We start from the raw sequence: 22240 nt of genomic DNA, 5'->3' as shown, positions 1-22240 counted from the left end.
ACTCCAGCAGTCCTCTAGAGGGGCCACATCGAGCACACCCTCGTCCGGCAACGCTGCCTCGAGATTCTGCGCGTATGCGGTGGCGACATCCGGTTGCTTCAGTCGCTCTAGATCGTACCGGGGCGGCCGCCGGTAATGAACGTTGTTAATAACGGAGAGTTTTGGGCGCAGTTTAACCATCACCAGGTAGTGATCAGAGTCGATATTAGCGCCACGATAGGTCCTGACGTCGATAATGTCGGAGAAGTGCCGTCCATCAATCAGAACGTGGTCGATTTGCGATTCCGTTTGTTGTGGTGATCTCCAGGTGTAACGATACGGGAGGCTGTGCTGGAAGAAGGTGCTACGAATGGCCATGTTCTTGGAGGCGGCGAAATCGATGAGGCGTAGGCCATTTTCGTTCGTCAGCTGGTGGGCGCTGAACTTTCCAATCGTCGGTCTGAATTCCTCCTCCTGGCCTACCTGAGCGTTCAGATCCCCTATGATGATCTTGACGTCGTGGTTTGGGCAGCGGTCGTACTCGCGTTCGAGCTGCGCGTAAAATGCGTCTTTGTCATCATCAGTGCTTCCGGAGTGAGGGCTGTGCACGTTTATTATGCTAATGTTGAAGAATCGGCCCTTGATCCTCAACCTGCACATTCTTTCATCGATCGGCCACCAACCGATCACGCGCCTCTGCATGTCGCCCATCACTATAAAAGCTGTTCCCAGCTCACGTGTGTTGCCGCAACTCTGGTAGATGGTATGATTACCTCTAAACGTTCGCACCATAGATCCTGTCCAACACACCTCCTGCAGCGCTACGATTCCGAACCCGCGGTCCTTCAGTATATCGGCGAGTATGCGGGTGCTCCCGATGAAGTTGAGAGATCTGCAGTTCCACGTACCGAGCTTCCAATCGCAAGTCCCTTTTCGTCGCTGTGGTCGTCGCCATTGGTATCGGTTCGCATTCTTCTCTTGTTGATTTTCCGGTGCTAGTCTTTTTTACGGCTGGCTCGCAGGGCCTGACACCAACCCACTAACCCAGGGAGCTGGGCTTACCTTCCCGGAAGCTACGGGTTCTGCATTGGCATTTCCTCCAACTACAGTGCTAAATAGCTAGGCTCGAGCGCCAGTCTTCGCCGGGGGTGGTGTTTTTAATGGGCGCCCAGGAGATAATATTTTACCTGAGTTTCCACCCCCATTATTATTATTATTATTATTATTATTATTATTATTATTATTATTATTATTATTATTATTGTATTTTGTGGCAGAAAAACACACTGCTCCTGTTAGAAACAGTGATGAGGGGAGTGATGGCTAAGAATGATTAAGATTATTTACTAAGACACTACCTACATCCCGCATTGTTAAAGACCACCAAAAACAACTAACTCTTTTTGCCTTAAAAATAAAATGAAGGCAAAAAACAACTGTAAAAAACATGTAACAATAATTACAAACCAATGCTCATTGGTTGGTGAACTGGTCGTTTTTTTTCGATTTATCTTATTTGTTAGAATTGCTCTAAAAGCTTGAAATCAATCTCTTCACGAACTTCCATCGTAGTTTCAATATAAAGTAACACAAATTAGTCGACATCTGCGCGCTTCTTTTCAACACGCATATCGCTACAGTTTAAAGCAGCAATCATCTACAGTACAAAAAAGGCATTCATTAAGCGACGTAAAACGATACATTCAATAGTTTTCTAAACATCGCGAATACCAAGGCAGTCTTTGATTATTTTATTCGCAATTTTTTTGCAACACACATTTTAAGCTCTTCAGTGAAAAATTTAATATTTTTTCAAAAACTTGGAGTTATATTTTATGTTATTCATGCGTTTTCGTTGAATACAATTCTATCAAACGACACACATGGATAGAGATTTTGAGATTTTCTGCTGGAGCTCTACTGTTCATCAATATGATTACCGATATCAGCTGATCTTTTATCAATAACTTCCTTCAATATTACGAATATATATTGTCAATTTTTTACAGATAATAACCTTATCGGGTAGTTTCGATAAGTGATAACAGAGATCAATGTACATGACAACCTAAACTCGGACGAGCATATTTTAAGTTGTTGAAACGAGATGGATTAAAAAGTAGTTCAAATTTTACCAGTTCACTGTATAAGACTATCTGATCCCATTTATAATCTTTTACTCACCTCCGTTTACCCACCGTAAAACATCACGTGGTCTATGGACGGTCTCTGAGAATAGACTACGTCTTGTCAGCCAACATTGGTGTCTATCTGAATTGATCCATTGCAAGAAAGCGTAGGTAATCGAATTTTTCTAATGATTTATGTAGTTTTGAAGATTTTGGACCACCTTAACAGCAGAAAAAACACAATTATAGGTAATTTCAATACTAATACATGATTCAAGAACTCCCAAGTTAAAAGGTTTATCAAAATCCACGTTAAAAATACAACTTACTATCGATTACTTTTTACATGCTTCCCATAATCAGCAGATTTCAAAAATTTGAACCATCCTAATATAGTAAAATCATAATATATGAAAAGTTTCATATCAGAAATAGATTTGGTGCACTAAAATCATCATAACCTGTGATTGCTATGTTGGTTCACATTTGAGGTTTTGTCCGGCCTTTGTATAGAGGCCCGCCACTGTGCTGGGTCTGGGGCAATTGGACATGACTATTTTGGGAACTTGTTGTTATAGTCAATTTTGAACCAATTGACTTGATTTTTATGCCACGGTGAGATATGTATGGGAGACTGAGGAGACTTAATCCCTGGAGAGACTTGTTCCTCCCATATTTTCTGGGAATCAAAAACAGTTTTCTTCTAGCATATTTTTTCCAAAACATCATCAGACGACAATGTTTTGGCTACAATTAGTTTTAATTGTGTATTGCATTATTTTTTAATGACTGATGGTTTGTTTTCAGTCCTTCAGAAATCTTTTAGGCGATTCCAAAGAATCTCAATAACTTTGTGAAAATTAAACCAAATCGTGTCAAAATTTCACAGCATATAGTAAAAAAACAAATATTTTCAAACGTAGTTATCCAAATAAGGCTGTTATATAAATATTTTAATTAATGTAGCTTAGTGTATACAACAGTGAAATGGAGAGACTTGATCCCTCGAGGTTTACACACACATTATACATGTGAAAAATAAAAATCTATTTGGAAGCCTCTATTTACTCGGAATTCTAGTATATTCAACGATAAAACGTGTTAGATTATTATTAATTTATTGCACACCATTAAAAGGGGGATCAAGTCTCCCCATTTTCAGAATACGGCATATCCTTAACAATTAAAGGAAATCTTATAATTTTAAAAAACTTGAAAAGAAAATGAATAGGAAGCTTCTGGAGTTATTTTCCCTTCAAGTTAACCATGTGCTCAAAAGAGGATCAATTGTGACCCATTTTTGAAAAATACTTCATAAGACATGCTTCCATAAAAACAGAGTTTTGAAAACTTTAACGATAATTTAAAGTCCTTCTGTTGTGTATAAACTTGCAATATATGTTTACCTGCCATTCTGTACGGAAAATGGATCTAGTTTTGTGTTTTTTCTTAAAGTTACAGGCAAATTAAGAAAAAGGGATCAAGTCTCCCCAGTTTCCCTTACAGTAAGCCAAGTATAACAATTCAGGACAATAGTCTATTTTACGAAATGACAACAGTGTTGATATTGATATTAACACTCACAGGCTTGGGCGCGACCTCCTGTCAAATTTTCATTCATGAAATTAGCGATCAGCTGATCCGAAACGTCTCGTAAAATGGCTCATGGGTTTTAAATTTACTGAGTTATAGCAGTAAGGGGTCTACCCTTTTTGGAATAAGGGTTATTTGGTATAATTCCGTTTAGCATAATACGAAAAGCAGCCTACGTGGTAAAGTAAAAATTTCAGCTGAAGCGGAGCATTGGTTACACGAATAAATTCATGGAGTAACTCCGGGATAAATTTCAGAGAAATTCCGGGAGGAGTCCCAGAAGGAGTTCCTGTAAGAATTCCTGGGGGAATGTCAGGAGAAATTTCTAGAGGAATCCCAGGAGGATTTTCTATAGGCATCCCAAGAGAAATTCCTAGTACTTGAATTTGTTGTATTTGTATTTATTTATTTCTCCATCCACCCTAATTGGGTTCAATGAAAACTTAAAACTAGATTCATAATATATTACATCATAAGGACATCAACCTTCAGAACATTACAAAAACAAGAAAACAAAAATATCTAACTACAACATCAACCAATGCACTTTCAAATAAACCTTAAACAGTGAAATCAGTAAACAGTAAAACCACAACTTTCGAAAACTTCCCTAAACAAGAACAGGAGTAATTGCTGCTTCAGCAATCCCAGGAGAAATTCCTGTAAGAATTTCTGGGGGCATCCCAGAAAAAAATCCTAGATAAACTCCTGGAGGAATTTTGGAGGGAATCCTATGAGGAATTTCAAAAGGAATTCCAGGAAGAATCCCAGAAGGAATTCCTTCAGGAATCGTGGGAGATTGCTGGAAAAACTCCGGAAGGAATTCTTGGAGGAATCCCAGGAGCAATACTGGGACAAATTCCTTAACGAATCCAGAAAGGAATATCCGGAGGAATCCCGGGAGGCATTCCTGGAGAAATCCGGGGATAAATCCCTGGAGGAATCTCGGGAGGTAATTCAGAAGGAATCCCGGGATGATTTTCTGGAGGAATCCCAAGAGGAATACTTGGAGAAATTCCTAAATAAATCCCGGGAGGAATTTCTGGAAAAAAAAATGCGGATGAGTTCCAAGTGTATTTCCTAAAGTCCTAAAGTCCTAAGCCCTGCAGCAACCTTGAGAGGAAGAAGTCATGGCAAGAATCCCTATATTATTTTCGAAAGTTATTAACACTGAAAACTTACATTCATATGAATAGTTCCGTCAAAGACATCAACTTCGAATATTTTCTCACGAACGAAATATCAACGTAACAAATGTGTATTACATTTCTGAATTATGGTTCAAAAGCCTATCTATATGTGATCTTTGCAGCTACATTTGTGCCACCTGATGAGGCAATTCTGAAGTGAATTGTCTACCAAATAGGAAGTATTGGTATTGTTAACAGTATGTGAATATATTGTGTAAAGACATATTGTATTAAAACATTCACCTCAAAAGAAGTTTCCTTTTTTGAGGACCTTTGTCGCTTGAGGTATCCCGTAACGTGGGTAGATCATCTTAGAATGGGGCATTGCGGCGTAAGATCTACCAAATCAAATTTTGATCTTGAATTTTCCTGCCTAAAGGAATCAGGCAGTAGTTTGCAAATACTCTAAGATCAAAGTTTGATGCACTTTTTTGATGTTTATTCAATTTTGCTGCTAACCAACGTTTTATTTCAGCAGGATTCAGATAAATTTATTGTATGATACAAATAATAAACTGTGGCGAGCGTATCACTAATATGTAGCTTATTCGACGACGTATTGACATTGTCCAATATTTCAGATTGTCAACCGAAAAACCAAGTACCTAATTCAAATAAATGCCGATGGCGAGGAATCCAGGACGTATTGGGCAGATAACTAAGTAGTCTAATAATGGTGTGCCTGAACGTTGCCCAACTGCATTCTTTGGAGTACCCTTCCACTAACAACAACTAGAACAACACCCATATCCCCTCGACCACTTTAAATTGCCTCTGTGGTCCAATGGACCCCAGGTATCCATTAGAGGGTTAAACAATTTTATTGTAAAGTTTGATTTCAAATTCCTACCTTACCGAGTAGGGTGACGAAGGGTATTATCGGCAGGTTTGTTCTCTTCGTCATGAGGGGTTTTTGTGGGCCGAACTGCCTGAAATTTAGGCATATAACTCAGGGAAGGATTTGAGGCCAACTCTGAGTTCAACAGGTTTAAAAAAAAACCCCTATGACGAAGAGAGCAAAACTGCCGAAAATACGTAAGTTTTCCTGTATTGATGTCACATTGCATTTTTAAACATTAGAAAATTTATAGTAAGCCACATACATTAGTCACAACTTATTCTGGGAATTTTCAATTGCGCATGTGCTCAATTGTATGAGCACAACATTATTGTTCTCTCCTTGAACCTTGTTCTTTCATAGCAACCAAAAGACCAACCATCCAGCGGACACGTCATTTTTGTGCACTTTCCTTTCTTCCAGTCACTGATAAGAGCAAGAGCATACTTTCCGATAAAAACTTCACAATCACATTGGCAAACATCCCTCGCAAAAGGGGGCGTACATATTTGCCTGGAAGCGGTATGCCGCACATGCGCCCATTCACGAAAATACAAAAACACTTCGTTTGGGAAGCGTATCATTGTTCAGTTGACCATCGCAAAAGGGGCAGTCCATCCCACTGGAAAGCAAAGTTTGAAAATAACCAGAAAAATGGGGAGATTTATGGCACCCAACCCATGCACGACGTCAACATCTGGCTGTACTACTGTATACTGATTATATTTGCCGCGAGAGAAAAAAAGGTCCGGTCGCACATGCGCCACCAGCGGAACCCTCTCAGCTAACTTATCCTAAATCGCATCGGTTTCGATTTTTAACTGAGCTGTTCACAGCCAGATAACATGCGTAAAACTCTGTTGCACAAACATATTTAGTGGGCGTTAAACACACGATTATACGCCTTTCCTCCAGTGTCATAACAAAAGAGGTATACCGCACGGAAGACTGAAGTCCATGACGTAGTTGCTTCTTAGCATAAAAGAAACGCTGTTCTTCCACATCCGCTCAATTCAGCAGCAATCCAATTTCTTGCTGCAAAGAATAAACATATTTTCTTTGATATTTATAAGTTTTGCAATAACTGATAGGAGTCTTTTTGAGACTCCCTGAAACACTACCTCAGGGGCGGCATGCCTATACGAACAGTTCTTCACGGGATAGGAATATTCGCACTATCGAACATTGAAAATCATGTCACTGTACTTTGCACACATTTCCACATTAATTTCGAACTTTTCTGACCTCCTCTCTTAAACCATCTAGTTTATCCATTCAGAGTATCTGTAGGCACATTTCTTATCATATGATTTGAGAATAGTTGGCTCTGAGCCAACTACGATGGTTGCTCGCCGCGTGACGTGAAAATCGCTGTCGGCGACATGAACGCGCAGGTGCGAAACAGCCTGCACGCCGTATCGAATGATAACGTCCAGCGATGCGTAAACTTTGCAGCCTCCCGTGGTATGGTAGTCCGAAGCACCTTCTTCCCCCGCAAAGATATCCACAAAGCCACCTGGAAATCACCCGACCATCAAACAGAAAACCAAATCGACCACGTTCTAATCGACGGTAAATTCTTCTCGAATATAACCAATATCCGCACATACCGCAGTGCGAATATAGATTCGGATCACTACTTAGTCGCTGTATGCATGTGCTCAAAACTTTCGACAGTTATCACCACGCATCGAAGTCGAACGCCGCGACTCAACATCGAGCAGCTGCGTAACGTAGAAGTGGCTAAAGACTTCGCGCAGCAGTTAGCAGTGGCCCTACCAACGGAAGAGCAGCTTGGCACAGCTACACTTGAAGATGGCTGGAGGGACATCCGATCCGCCAGAGGTAGTATCTCGGCTACAGCATTGGGCTTCGCGACTCCAAATCATAGAAACGACTGGTACCTATAACGGCGAATGTGAAGTTGAAAAACGAGAAGAATGCAGCATGGGCGAGAATGCTGCAACACCGTACGAAAGTGAATGAGGCACGTTACAGACAGGCGCGGAACAGGCAGAACTCAGTCATTCGGATGAAGAAGCGCCAGCAGGAAGAACGAGATCGCGAAGCGATGGAAGAGCTGTACCGCGCTAAGGACACACGAAAGTTCTACGAGAAGCTGAACTATTCGCGCAGAGGCTTTGTGCCACAAGCCGTCATGTGCCGAGATAATCACGGGAATATTCTCACGAGCGAGCGTGAAGTAGTCGAAAGGTGGCGGCAGCATTACGATGAGCACCTCAATGGCGACGTTGCAAGTACCGAAGGTGGCGTGGTGACAGATCTAGGAGTATGTGCACAGGATAAAAGACTTCCGGCCCCTGACCTCCAAGAGATTTAGGAGGAGGTTGGCCGGTTGAAAAACAATAAAGCCGCTGGGGCAGATCAACTACCAAGCGAGCTTCTAAAATACGGTGGAGAAACACTGGTGGGAGCACTACACTGGGTCATTACCAAGATTTGGGAGGAGGAAGTATTACCGGAGGAATGGATGGAAAGTATCGTGTGTCCCATCTACAAAAAGGGCGACAAGTTGGATTGCTGGAGCTATCGCGCGATCATACTACTGAGCGCTGCCTACAAGGTACTCTCCCAAATTTTATGCCGCCGTCTATCACCGATTGCAAGAGAGTTCGTGGGGTAATATCAGGCTGGATTCATGGGTGAACGCGCTACAACGGATCAGATGTTCGCCATCCGCCAGGTGTTGCAGAAATGCCGCGAATACAACGTGCCCACACATCACTTGTTCATCGATTTCAAATCGGCGTATGATACAATCAATCGAGAACAGCTATGGCAGATTATGCACGAATACGGATTCCCGGATAAACTGATACGATTGATCAAGGCGACGATGGATCGAGTGATGTGCGTAGTTCGAGTATCAGGGACACTCTCGAGTCCCTTCGAATCTCGCAGAGGGTTACGGCAAGGTGATGGTCTTTCCTGCTTGCTGTTCAACATTTCTTTAGAGGGTGTAATTAGGAGAGCGGGGATAAACATGAGTGGAACGATTTTCACGAAGGCGGAAAAGTACATCCGACTAAAGAGTGAAGCCAAGCGAATCGGATTATTATGTGTCGAAGACAAAGTACATGATGAGGGCCCATATAGCCGAGGCGGTAAACGCACGGGTATTCAGCATGACCATGCTGAGGGTGACGGGTTCGATTCCCGGTCGGTCCAGGATCTTTTCGTAAAGGAAATATCCTTGACTTCCTTGGGCATAGAGTATCTTCGTGCCTGCCACACGATATACACATGCAAAATGGTCATTGGCAGAGGAAGCTCTCAGTTAAAAACTGTGGAAGTGCTCATAGAACACTAAGCTGAGAAGCAGGCTTTGTCGGCAAGGAACTCCCCAGATAACAATTTCATGTTGATTAAGCGCTTCTCTAGCTTGTGCAAATCAGCCTTCATTTGAACAAAAGCTGTGAAAAAGAACTGTAATCATTTGTTCAGCTCCTAAACAGCCAATTTCAGTGATTTTCTTCAGCCATTAGTTGAGTTAAGTCTCCAGGTGGCTGAATAAAGGCTGAATTTATGATTCTATTTATAGAACAGATATGAATCAGATGAAGCTTTGGATTCGCTTAATCATCTTGAATTCAGTAATTAACCCATATCCGCTCAGCGTCCTATTTAGGACAGATTGCCGGGAGAATATGATGAGCTGGGCATGTCGCAAAAATGTCGGACAATAACTATGCAAATTTGATGTTCGCTAATGATCCGGTGGGCACAAGAAGTCTAAGAGCGCAGAAAGCGTCGGGGAACTTAGGACAAAAAGCCCCCGGGGGCAAAACGCTTTCAAGCGATTTCAGGGGCCGTCCATATACCACGTGGACAGAAAATTCATGGTTTTTGACCCCCTCCCCCCTCCCCGTGGACAAGCGTGGACTTTTCGTTGACCCCTACCCCCCTCCCCCAATGTCCACGTGGACATTCGAAAAAAGTTTTATTTTTCATATTTTGATTTTGAAAAGTTTTTTTTAATATTGTTTTTTTTTTTTTCTTTGTAACCAATATCTTAAATATAATTAAAAACTTTATTAAATACAAATATTCTACAGCTTTACATATAATACAAACAAGTAGCACAAAATAGGTACCTACAAGTTTTCAACGTTGTTTTAAATTCAGCTTAATGTTTGTGAGAGTGTGGGTTCGATTCCCGCTACAGTTGGTGAAAAATTTTCGTCAAATGGAAAATTCTTCGCTGGGTGTGTTTCGTGTGAAGTCCATCACCTAATGTTAGTGATTGTTCAATGTTCAGTCTGTACAGCCTCTGGTTGAAGACGGTGTTTTTTGGAATGTTTGTTCTATTTATGATTTTCTAATTGTTTTGTTGAGATAAGGTAATTTTAAATCTTGGATTTTTGTTGAGATGAGTTTATATTTCTTAGATTCTTACAAAAAAAACTAGATTTACAGCAACTACATTTTATTGCTGAGGTTTACACTTTAATATCCATTAGAAACATCTTAAATTTTAAAGGAAACAACAAAAAAGTTTTTGAGATAAGCCTACAAATCCCTACATGTATTTTGAAACTTTGAAGTAGTTTAAAATTGGATATGAAACTTCGAGAAATCCATACAGAACTTCAATGAAAATTTTCTAACTGAAACACCAACATTTGCATGGTCTACACTCTTTTTTAAATCTCCAGAATAATCCTCGATGAAGAAAACTAAGTAATTAGAAACTTTGTAAATTTAAAACAAATTAGTATGTAAATCAATACCATGATTTTTTTTTCCTTGAAAAAGTAACTTACAACTAAAAGACAATGTATAATAAAATAAAATGTATGAATGAACTTTTGAAGAGAATCACATCAATAATGCAACATAATTTGTTTCGTTTGTAGATTCTTGTTTCCTAATTTTTATGTCAATGTTGTCCACGTGGACATTTGACGAACCCCCACCCCCTCTCCGTGGACAAGCATGGACTTTTCGCGAACCCCCTCCCCCCTCCAAGCTGTCCACGTGGTATATGGACGGCCCCTTATGGAGGTTTTTTTCATGCAAGTTAAAGATCAGAAATTTAGCAGGTTAATCAGGTTAATCAAAATAAAAGCGTGGAAATCGATTATTTTCCACATTTGAAAAAAAAATACCAAATTTACAACACACAGAATTCAAGCAATTGCGTGCTGGTTAACCCATTAATAACCACGTGCTTCTTACTCCTTCCAAAATCCTGCTAGGAAGAGTTCGATGGAGCCCCGTGGTATTTCATTACAAGTCAGAGCACGAAATTCGTTCGAAAAGGTGTTTCGCCTTCTACAGTTTCCCAGCACCTAAAAAGTAATACTTTTTCAAATTGATGATTTGTTTGGGAAATTTTGGCTTCACGCGAGCCTAAAGTTGGAGTATCTTAGGTAAGGGAGTAAACTACTTTCCTTGGCGAAATACGCCCTTAACGTCAGCATAATTTGAGGTTTACGACTACACATGACTCCAGTTAGCCTAGTGGTTAAGGTCCGTCAATCCGGAGACGGCGAGTTCGATACCCCTTCTGGTCGGGAAAATTTTCTCCGACTCCCTGGGCATAGTGTACTTGCCTCATTATACAAATTCAAGCAAGGGGCCGTCCATATACCACGTGGACAGCTTGGAGGGGGGAGGGGGTTATCGAAATGTCCATGCTTGTCCATGGAGAGGGGGGTGGGGGTTCATCAAATGTCCACGTGGACAACATTGACATATAAATTAGGAAACAAGAATCTTAAAACGAAACAAATTATGTCGCATTATTGATGAGATTCTCTTCAACAGTTCTTTCATACATTTTATTTTGTTATACATTATCTTTTAGTTGTAAGTTACTTCTTCAAGGATCATGCTATTGATTCACAGACTCATTTGTTTTAAATTATCAGATATTCTAATTACCGTAATCCGGGGTATCATTGATCAGCGGGGTAACATTGATCAGCTTGACCCACCTCAGGAAATGTTCAAACAAGCATTTTACATTGAATAAGTTTATGTTATCGAATGGCATATCGTAATCTGCTATCATTTAGCTATTAAATGACATGCAATTCATGAAAATTAAATTTCATAAACATTGAAATAAATCGATTTTTCCGTAACTGTGTTTTGTAACGCAATGAGATACATTGACAAACATTCATGCATGGCATGAATATACAATACAATATGAGGTTCGAAATCACTGTATTACTTCAATATGATATCCTAGAGTTTGATTTAATGAACGAAACTTTTATGTAAATGCTCTTTTTCAATAAAATATACGATTTATTTAAAGTAAGCTATCAATTCCTTAAGCCATTGCCTACCTTTAGGCGTTATTCGCGGTTTGGAGGATTTTAATCTTAAAATAAGTCAAAAAATACATAACTTGTAAGAGTTTGGACAACATATTCGATATCAGCGACCCCGAATTTAGTAAGTAAGGGTATTTTCAACACAAACGAACATTGATCACTGACATGATCAATGTTACCCCAAATCAACAAAATCAAAAATTAGATTAAAAAGCCTATTTAACCCTAAAAGGGATACCTGGGGTCCATTTGGACCCCAGGCGCTTTCAGAGCTCGTCTTTGATGGAACACACTCAGCGAGGTGGCGAAACTGAGGCCATGAAGGTATCCCTTTTAGGGTTAAATATGTTTAAAAGTTTTACAAAACTTTTTCGAGTAGCTTAACACATAATCAGAGGGCCAGTACTTGTTTTAAAAATATAAAACATGCAACATTTGCTTTAACAAGAGAATTATTCAAGAAAGTTCAAAAATTCTGATCAACACAGCTAATCGCGTTCGGTAATTTTTACCGAAATCTCAACCGCTGAGCGTTCGGTAATGGATTGTTACCGGAATTCTGTAAAAAATTACCAAATTTTGGTAAAACGTTATCGTTTATCTGTCAAACTCTAACGAACTTCGGTAAAAGTTGCTTCCTTTACCGATTTTTTCCTGTAAAACAAACTTAACGGTTGAGATTTCGGTAAAACATCACCGAAGTCGGTGATTTTTTCTAACTGTGAATGTTACCCCGGATTACGGTACTTAGTTTTCTTCATCGAGGATTCTGGAGATTTGAAATGGAATGTAGACCATGCAAATTTTCATTGAAGGTCTGTATGGATTTTTTGAAGTATCATACAAATTTTTAAACTACTTCAAAGTTTCAAAACACTTGTAGGGATTTGCAGGCTCAAAACACTTTTTTTTTATACAGACTAAGCATTGAACAATCACTAACATTAGGCGATGGACATTACACGAAAACACCCAATGAAGAATTTTCCGTTTAACGAACATTTTTCACCAACTGGAGCAAGAATCGAACCCACACTCTCACAAACAATAAGCTAAATTAAAAACAATATTGAAAACTTGTAGGTACCTACACAGACAAACATACGTAACACTACGAACATTTTTCGATTCAAATCATATTCCCGAAAACCTGTTCGCCCAATACTAAAAGGACTGAGGTTGGCCGACCAGGTGGCAGTAGTGGGCAAACGTCAAACTCGAACAAAAACGATGCGAGCGCCACGGGTGGGTAGTTGGTCAACTATCAAATCTTTAAATAGACCGTTAATTTGGTGTACGATGGGAAATGTCAGAATGCTACGTCTGTTTGTCTGTGGTACCTATTTTGTGCTTTTTGTTTGTATTCTATGTAAAGCTATAGAATATTTGTATTTAACAAAGTTTTCAATTCCAATTTCAACATTGTTTACGAAGAAAAAAAAAAACAATATAAAAAATACTTTTCAAAATCACTTTTTCCATTTATTTTAGAAGTATGAAAACAAAACTTTTTTTCGGATGTCCACGTGGACATTGGGGGAGGGTGGTAGGGGTCAATGAAAAGTCCACGCTTGTCCACGGGGAGGGGGGGGGGGGGGTCAAAAACCATGAATTTTCTGTCCACGTGGTATATGGACGGCCCACAATGGCAAACAAAGAACACTAAATTGAAGAAAGGTAGGCCACGTTCCAATGCGACCGTAGAGCTAAAAAGAAGAAGAAATAGAAGAAGACTACATATGCTTTGGCGGGGCGTTATATCCGTCCTTCCCCTACTATTGTTGATTATGTGTTTTCCTAATAGTGATGTTGTGCAAATGATTGTATATGTATGTCATTTTATAGCTTTAATCATCGAACTAATATCACCTTTTGATCACTAACTGTGCCATTTGATTTTTTACCCTTCTTACACCCATAAGAAGGGTATAAATATCGCTCGAAAAACCGACTTTCGATCCGAGGCCCGGAGGGCCGAGTCTCATATACCAATGAACTCAGCTTGACGAACTGAGCAAATGTCTGTATGTGTGTGTGTGTATGTGTGTATGTGTGTGTGTGTGTATGTGCGTTACAAAAAAATGTCACGCACGTTTCTCAGCCGTCTGTCAACCGATTTGAGTTCTCTTGGAAGCAAATGAAAGCTACTACATCCTAGTAGAACGCTATTGAATTTTTTTTCGATTGGACGTTTGGTTACCGAGATATCTCTCGAAGAGTACTTATGAGTCATACTTCTAAACTTTTTAAGATTTTTGACCAAGTGTATCATAATAAATATTTCTACCGTTTGTCAATCGATTTGGGTTCTCTTGGCACCAAATGAAAGCTACAGCATCCTAGTAGATCGCCCAGAAATTTTATTTCGATTGGACATTTGGTTACAGAGATATCTTTCGAAGAGTACTTCAGATTTATACAACTAAACCATTTGAGATTTTTGACCAAAAGAATCATAATAAATATCTTAGCCGTCTGTCAGCCGATTTCGGTTATCCTGGCACCAAATAAAAGCTACAACATTCTAGTAGAACACTATACAATTTCATTAGGATTGGACATTTGGTTACCGAGATATCTTTCAAAGAGTACTTGGGAGTAATACAGGTTAACTTTTTGAGAGATGTTTGACCAAGGGTAAGGGTACCATAATAAATATCTCAGCCACCTGTCAACCGATTTGGGTTCTCTAAGCACCAAATGAAAGCTACAATATGCTTGTATAAGGCCCTGAAATTTTATTTCGATTCGACATTTGATTACTGAGATATCTTACGAAGAGTATTTCAATAAATTCTTTTTTTTATTATATTCACTTGTTATCGTGCATTTGTTTTTGACCAGGCTATGGAAAATTATTTTTCAATAAGTGATGCTGGCCTCATACAAAGTGTATACTAGGAGGTTATTGTTTTCAACAAAATTATAAATAACAAATTACAAATACACAGGAATTTTATGGAAACTAACAATATGTTAAATGAAAGCTTTGAAGAACCAGACAGCCAAAATAACTAGCTAATGCCAAAACTGATTAACTTAGTAGATATATCATTTTTGTCGTTTTTACACCATAACCATGAATACCAAGTACTTCGGAGCTAATTTAATTGACTGATTTAGGCAAAGTGTATCTCGCTGATTTTCTTACCCATTTGTTAATCGATTCAAGATCTTTTAGCAGTTAATAAAAGATACAAAATTCCAGAATATGTAAGCTATTTTTTAAACATTCCATACAAGACTCTAGGAAGTGTCTGGCATTTCTGGTAGTTTAGTCCATGGTCCATGATGCTATTTTGGAAACCAATCCACTAGATGCCAAATCCACAATATTTTCTAGAACTTTTGGTCAATTCCACAAAACAAATATGTTAAATACAAATAATACAACAATAATTTTAATGAGTGTAAGAAGGGTTCTGTGCACCATAGGTGGATTAAATCGGGTTTTTTATATTTAAATTTTAAAATTGGAGCGGAGCTTGGTGGAATGATCAAAGTAGAGCACATGCATATCACGTCAAGGACCTGGGATCGAATCACACACCGACAAATTCATAAAATGTGAGTTTATTCCTCCAGAGGGCAAGTGAAGCCGCGTGTTTCATTTGAAACATTTTCTTGAAAAAGTTTTACGTGCAACTTACCATCGTGGTTTGACTGTAGGTATTCCGCAATGCAATTTCTTTTCCTTCAATTTAAAACCACAATATATCGGATCAACCGTATCCGCGAAGTTTACAAACCAACTAACGCGTCTCAACTGCGCGCACTCTCCAACAACGTGAAGCCTAAGCAAGCTCGGAGGAAACGCGGACTCACCTGGAACCGAGGTGTGTATGACTTTGCATACAGAGTAAACATTTTTATCTCGAATTTGTTACAGCCAAATGCGGTTTACAGTTTTGTTTTATGTATCCATTTATGAGCTGATTATATACACTAACACACCCACTGCTGGCAAGTGGCCTTATCAATGCGCAGCTAGCTCTATGAAGTATGATGAATGCACCACCTGTCGTCGTTGGCGGCGGCGGCGGCGGTGTAGATACAATGTTCATGAGGAGTAGCCCCGTCTGCAGATAAGCTATCACCTTAGTCCAACGCGGCGCTAGACTAGATGAATTCTTTCCAAGGACGACATCAAACTGAGGGAGATAAAGACGGCGGCGGTGGTGGGGTTTGCTAATGCTAATCTCACGTTTCTCGATAAGGAGGGCATTCCCACAGTTTCTTACACATGCAGATAAGAGACGATAGTCGAACTAGGAGATTCCGCCGTCTCGTCGTCGTCGTCGCGTGGTTGTTTGGCTTTTTGAAACTACGTCAACGGCCGACGACGGCGCGTCTCGGACTCGGGGGTTGATATTTTCAGTTCAGAACCGATTGCTGATATCGCGTTATCACCCCCAGTTCGGATCGGACAAGCGTTGGCCCCCAGGGTAGCCACTATCGCTTCAACCGATTATTGGTCCTACCCCTACTATTTGTGGGGCGTTGTGTGCTATACCCGTTCAGTGTTATCATAGAATTGACGGGCAGTGCGAAGGATTTTTCTATAGGAGGGATCTTAAAGTTGAAGGATTGTGCCACTGCCGGCGGACGAAACTCTCTGCCTTTTACAATGCACCAGAAAAGCTTTTTCTGGGTTTCTGATAAACTCACCACCAGACTGATGCAAAAGCAACGATGAACAGTGTACAAAACTGTGGGGTTTCAGCTGAACTGCCGAGTTCATGAGTCTCTGAAGACACCAATGAGGTTTTGAACTTTTCTATCTGTTGTTCAATATCGCCCTTTTAAACCCTCGATCGATCGCGCTGTTGTATTTTGTACAACACGTAAAAAAATCCCGCTTTTTGTACTCATTATAAGCGTGGTGCTGACGGTGGTGGCCAACCGTGCGAGTTACTTACTTACTGCTTTCAGTCCTGGGCACCCACGGTGGTGCAGAGGGCCGAATTGAAAGATTTCCATCCTGGGCTATTGCCAGCCATCGCCTTGATCTGCGGCCAGGTCAAATTTCTGTCGACTTGCTTAATTTCGTTATTGAGGCTGCGCCGACATGAGCCTCTGGGTCTTCCTCTGCTGCGATGTCCTGCTGGGTTCCAGTCTAACGCATGTTTGCAGACTTCGTTTCCGCCCCTGCGTCGAGTGTGGCTGACCCACCTAAACTTTCGCTCCAGAATTTCTGTCGCTATCGACTTTTGATGACATCGACGATGGAACTTTACGTTGGAGACCAAATTGTGAGGTACCATGCACGAATTATATACCGCAGGCATCTATTGATGAAGAACTGCAGCCGTTGCGTGTTCTCCGCTGATACACACCAGGTTTCACTGGCGTATAGCAGCACTGATTTCACGTTCGAGTTAAAAATTCGGATTTTGGTGCGTCGCTGGTTGTTTTTCCATACATTTCTTAAACTCGCAAAAGCTGCCCTCGCCTTCTTGATCCGTGTACCTATGTCGATCTTGGTGCCGCCATCGGCCGCCATTTGGCTACCAAGATATTGGAAGCTTTCAACATTCTCCACTGATTGCCCAGCTACCGTAAAGCTGGAAGGGTTGACCTTGTTTACACCCAACGATTTGGTCTTGTTGACGTTGATGGTAAGACCTGCCGCTGAGGAGCGATTGGCAAGATCATCGAGCTTGCTTTGCATATCAGAGCGCCGTTGAACTGGGAGAGCAACGTCATCAGTCAGTTCGAAGTCATTTAGGTGTTCCATGGTAATGGGTTGCCACAGCAATCCACGATTTGGTTCACGGTCAATCGCACCAACCAGGATCTCGTCTATTACGATGAGGAACAGTAGCGGTGTAGTATACATCCTTGCCTCACTCCAGCAACGACCCGGATAGGATCGGACAAAACACCGTTGCGCAGTACTCAGCACGAAAATTATTTGTACTGTGCCTCAATGAGTCCGATGATTTTCTCAGGGACACCCTTGCGCCTGAGGGCTTCCCACGTGTTTCCGTGATTGAGACGTTCGAAAGCTTTTTCGTAATCAATGAACACCAGGTTGAGAGACTCTTGGAATTCATTGACTTGCTCCAGGATGATACGGAGCGTGGCAATATGGTCCACACAGGATCGTCTGGCACGGAATCCTGCTTGCTGCCGTCGGAGAGTTGCGTCAATCTTCTACTGTATCCGGTTAAGGATCACTTTGCTAAGGACTTTGAGAACGATACACAGCACCATGATGCCCCGCCAATTATCGCATACAGTCAGGTCACCCTTTTTAGGTACCTTTACTAAGACGCCTTGCATCCAGTCGGCCGGAAATGTCGCGGTTTCCCATATGTTGCAGAATAATTGATGCAGTAGTTGTTTGGATACTACGGGGTCAGCTTTGAGCATCTCAGCCGATACGCGATCGACCCCTGGGGCTCTGTTCAATTTCATGCTACGGATGGCTGTTTCTATCTCCTGCACTGATGGAGCTTCGGTGTTGACACGGGTAATGTGTCGAACCCTTGGGGGATCATGCTGAGGTGTTGATGGCGTGACCGACACTTGAAAAAGGTTTCCAGCGCACAGTGGGAAAAATCGACCCAAAAAACGGATCTTTTAACGCCGCTGGTTTTGGTACGTGAAGTTGACCATTTCTGACGTAAAAAATTACGAGAAATCGATTGATGCTAATTTCATTCACCGCACGGCACGGGAAGTGGTCCATTTTGCCCCATTTTGCCCTTTTTTCATACAAAAAGAGAATCAAAATGTACTTTCAAACAACTTACGCGACTGTAGATCATTTAAAATAGCTGCAGGTGCAATTGGAAGTTAATAGGAATCATAAGAATACATGGAAGATCCTTTTAAATGCTTATTTTGCCCCATATGCCCCAACAACTGCCGGATATTCACATTTTTTTCCGAATTATAAATGGATTTTTTATGTTACTGACATGAAGTTGGTTTGTTTGGCATTAACAAAAAGCGCTAGATCCTTTTTCATCCGAATCATTTTCGAGAGTTCTCCCATTTGCCCCATTTTGCCCTATTTTCATAGAAAAAATAAGATTTAAAATGTATTTATGAAAAACAAATACTGCTATGGAACGTTGAAATTAGTTTTAGGTGCAATTGGAAGCTAAAAGTTATCATGCGCATATATGAAAGATATTTTTCCTATTTTACCCTACATGCCCCTAAAACTGCTGGATAATAACATATTTTGTATGGTTTTGTAATGTCGCTGGATGCAAAACATGAAGCCCTGGATCTTTTTTGATATATACAAATGCGGTTTATCGAATAATACTCCAATCATTCCCGGATTGAAATAATTAGCTGTCTATTTCACCCCAATTTGCCCTGATTTTTGTCATGTAATGAATAAATCAATTTGCCCCGATTTTTTGTCAAGTAATGAATAAATTAATTTCTTTTATTACCATTGGTACTGAAACCAATGTTATCAAAACGACATATGACTTTTTCTATAATTTCAGCTTTTGATAGGGAATTAAGGGCATAATAAGCATCGTATAAAATATGTCAAATGTGCGCTAAACTGACTAAATAGGGCATCTCAAAGCACCAAATTATATATATTTAGGATGCCTCATTTAATCAGTTGTGTGCATATTTGACACAAATTAAAATTAAGTTTAATGCTTATTATACGTTGTATTCCCCACCAAAATCATATGTTTTAACTGTCCTTTCGATTATATTGGTTTCAGTAACAAAAGTCCATCAATCCGGACATAAGCAAATGGGGGAAATCAATTAATTCATGAGGCGACAACAAATCAGGGCAAATTGGGGTAAAATGGACAGCTTTTTGTACCCTCCCGTGATTGATTCTAAACCTTATCGATAAACCGTATTTGTATATATAAAAAATGATCTAGGACTTCATGTGACCAGTGAAATAGAAAAAAAAGTGATCATCCTGCAGTTTTAGGGGCATGTAGGGCAAAATAGGGAAAATATCTTTCATTTATGCGCATGATAGCTGTTAGCTTCCAATTGCAACTAAATCTAATTCCAACGTTCCATTACAGTATCTGTTTCTTACAAATACATTTTAAATATCATTTTTCTATGATAATAGGGCAAAATGGGGCAAATTGGACAACTACTGAAGACGATTCTAGTGATAACAGATCTAGCGCTTTTTATTTATGCAAAAAAAAAGAAATTTAAATCAGTAACATTAAAAATCCATTCATAATCATGTAAAATTCACAATTTTAGCAGTTGTTGGGGCATATGGGGGGGGGGCTAGAGACGAACCAGCCAAGGGCTGAAAGTCTCTTTAATAAAGACAAATCAATCAATCAATCAGCATATGGGGCAATATAAGCATTTTAAAATATCTTTCATATATGTTTATGATTTCTAATAATCTCTAATTACACCTGCAGCTACTTTCAATGATCTACAGTCGTGTTAGTTGTTTGAAAGTACAATTTGATTCTCTTTTTGTATGAAAAAAAGGCAAAATGGGGCAAAATGGACCACTTCCCGTGCCGTGCGGTGAATGAAATTAGCTCCAATCGATTTCTCGTAATGTTTTACGTCAGAAATGGTCAACTTCACGTACCGAAACCAGCGGCGTAAAAGATCCGTTTTTTGGGTCGATTTTTCCACTGTGCAACGTATCACTTGTTCAACGACTTCAAGTCGGCGTACGACAGTATTGACCGCAGAGAGCAATGCAAAATCATGAACGAGAACAGTCGATTTTTACGAAATCCGACCAATTTGTCTGTTTTGCGGATGACTTGGATATTATTGCTAGAATATTTGGAATGGTGGCAGAACTGTACACCCACCTGAAACGTGAAGTAGCAAAGGTCGGACTGATGGTGAACGCGTCGAAAACGAAGTACATGCTGGCAGGTCGAACGACAAGGCAAGCCTAGGCAGCAGTATTACGATAGACGGGAATACTTTCGAGGTGGTGGAAGATTTCTTCAACCTCGGAACCTTATTAGCCATGAAATACGAAGGAAGAATCTGCGGTTGAAAAAGATTCACCCTCGCACCAAATGTACCATGCTCAAAAAGCTGATAAGACCGGTGGTTCTCTGAGGTCTTCAGTTAGCTTAGTGGTTAAGGCTATGGATCGCCAATCCGGAGACGGTGGGTTCGATTCCCGCTCCGATCGGGAAAATTTTCTCGACTCCCTGGGCATAGTGTATACTAGAGAAGAACTTGCAAGCACTCGAAGTGTTCGAACATCGCGGTGCTTAGGATCATTTCTGACGATATGCTGGAGTACGGTGTGTCTCGGCTAAGAATGAACCACGAGCTTGCTCTACGGTGAACCCAGCATCCGGAAGGTGGCAAAAGCTGGGAGGGTACGATGAGCAGGGCATGTTGTGAGAATGCCGGACAACAACCCAGCAAAGCTAATGATCGTAAAAAAACCGGATGGCACAAGAAGACCTGAAGGGCAGCGTGCAAAGTGGGCGGACCAGATGCAGACCGATCTGGCTAATGTGGCATGCGGCCGAGGATTGAGGACTGCAGCTATGAACCGAGTGTTGAGGCGAAGTATTGGTTGATTCAGTTTTATTATAATTGTAATGTAACGCTAAATAAATGAATTATGTACTTCCAATGCATCAACATTTTGTTAAAAATAAATTTATTCCATAAACTGTCCAAAAGTGCATACAAATACATATAACAAAAAACCTGATCCTTGTGTTTTTTTAAATACTGAAGTAATTGTTGATTCAGTCACGAAAAAAATCTATAGTATAATCTGCAATGATGCTCTGAGGGGAAGTGTGATCCCTTTTCACACCTATACACAGCCTTGGTTCAACCAGATAACATAATCACTTTTACAGCTGTCAATGATAATGAATCTTATATAAGAATAAACACTCCTATCACCCGTCGGTGCAATACGAATAATTCAAAGCTTTCAACACCAATCAAACTAGAGTAGTAAAAAAATCTTACCAGACATTTCGAAAAGTTTCCAACAAATTCACGTTTCCACGTCACAGTCAGGTTATCAAGATTCACACAGTATGTCACCAAGGCGCACACCCGGGCTCGTTCACGTAAAACGTCTACGTTGGTCGTCGACAAACGGCGATAAAACTTATCAGCAAATTTTTACATAGAAAACAATCCTCCGACACGACTTGCACTCTGTACGATATTTGTTATCAATATGTATGGAAGATAAAAAATAACACACGTTTTCTTCACCAC

At 40.3% G+C, this 22240-nt stretch overlaps 1 protein-coding gene across 2 annotated transcripts in view; it reads right to left on the bottom strand.

The window, feature by feature from the left end:
* Positions 1-22124, bottom strand: part of LOC109402790 (box A-binding factor) — a 116252-nt gene extending 94128 nt beyond the window's left edge. For both annotated transcript variants that reach the window (XM_029856335.2, XM_062860765.1), the window contains exon 1: positions 21983-22124. In XM_029856335.2, the coding sequence (XP_029712195.2) occupies positions 21983-21989 (7 nt within the window). In that variant the 5' untranslated portion in view covers positions 21990-22124. The remainder of the gene's footprint in view (positions 1-21982) is intronic.
* Positions 22125-22240: the final 116 nt, after the last annotated feature.

This window comes from Aedes albopictus, chromosome 3 (genome assembly GCF_035046485.1).
Source record: "Aedes albopictus strain Foshan chromosome 3, AalbF5, whole genome shotgun sequence".
Classification (NCBI taxonomy): Eukaryota; Metazoa; Arthropoda; class Insecta; order Diptera; family Culicidae; genus Aedes; species Aedes albopictus.
This window is presented reverse-complemented; position numbering and strand designations above follow the sequence as displayed.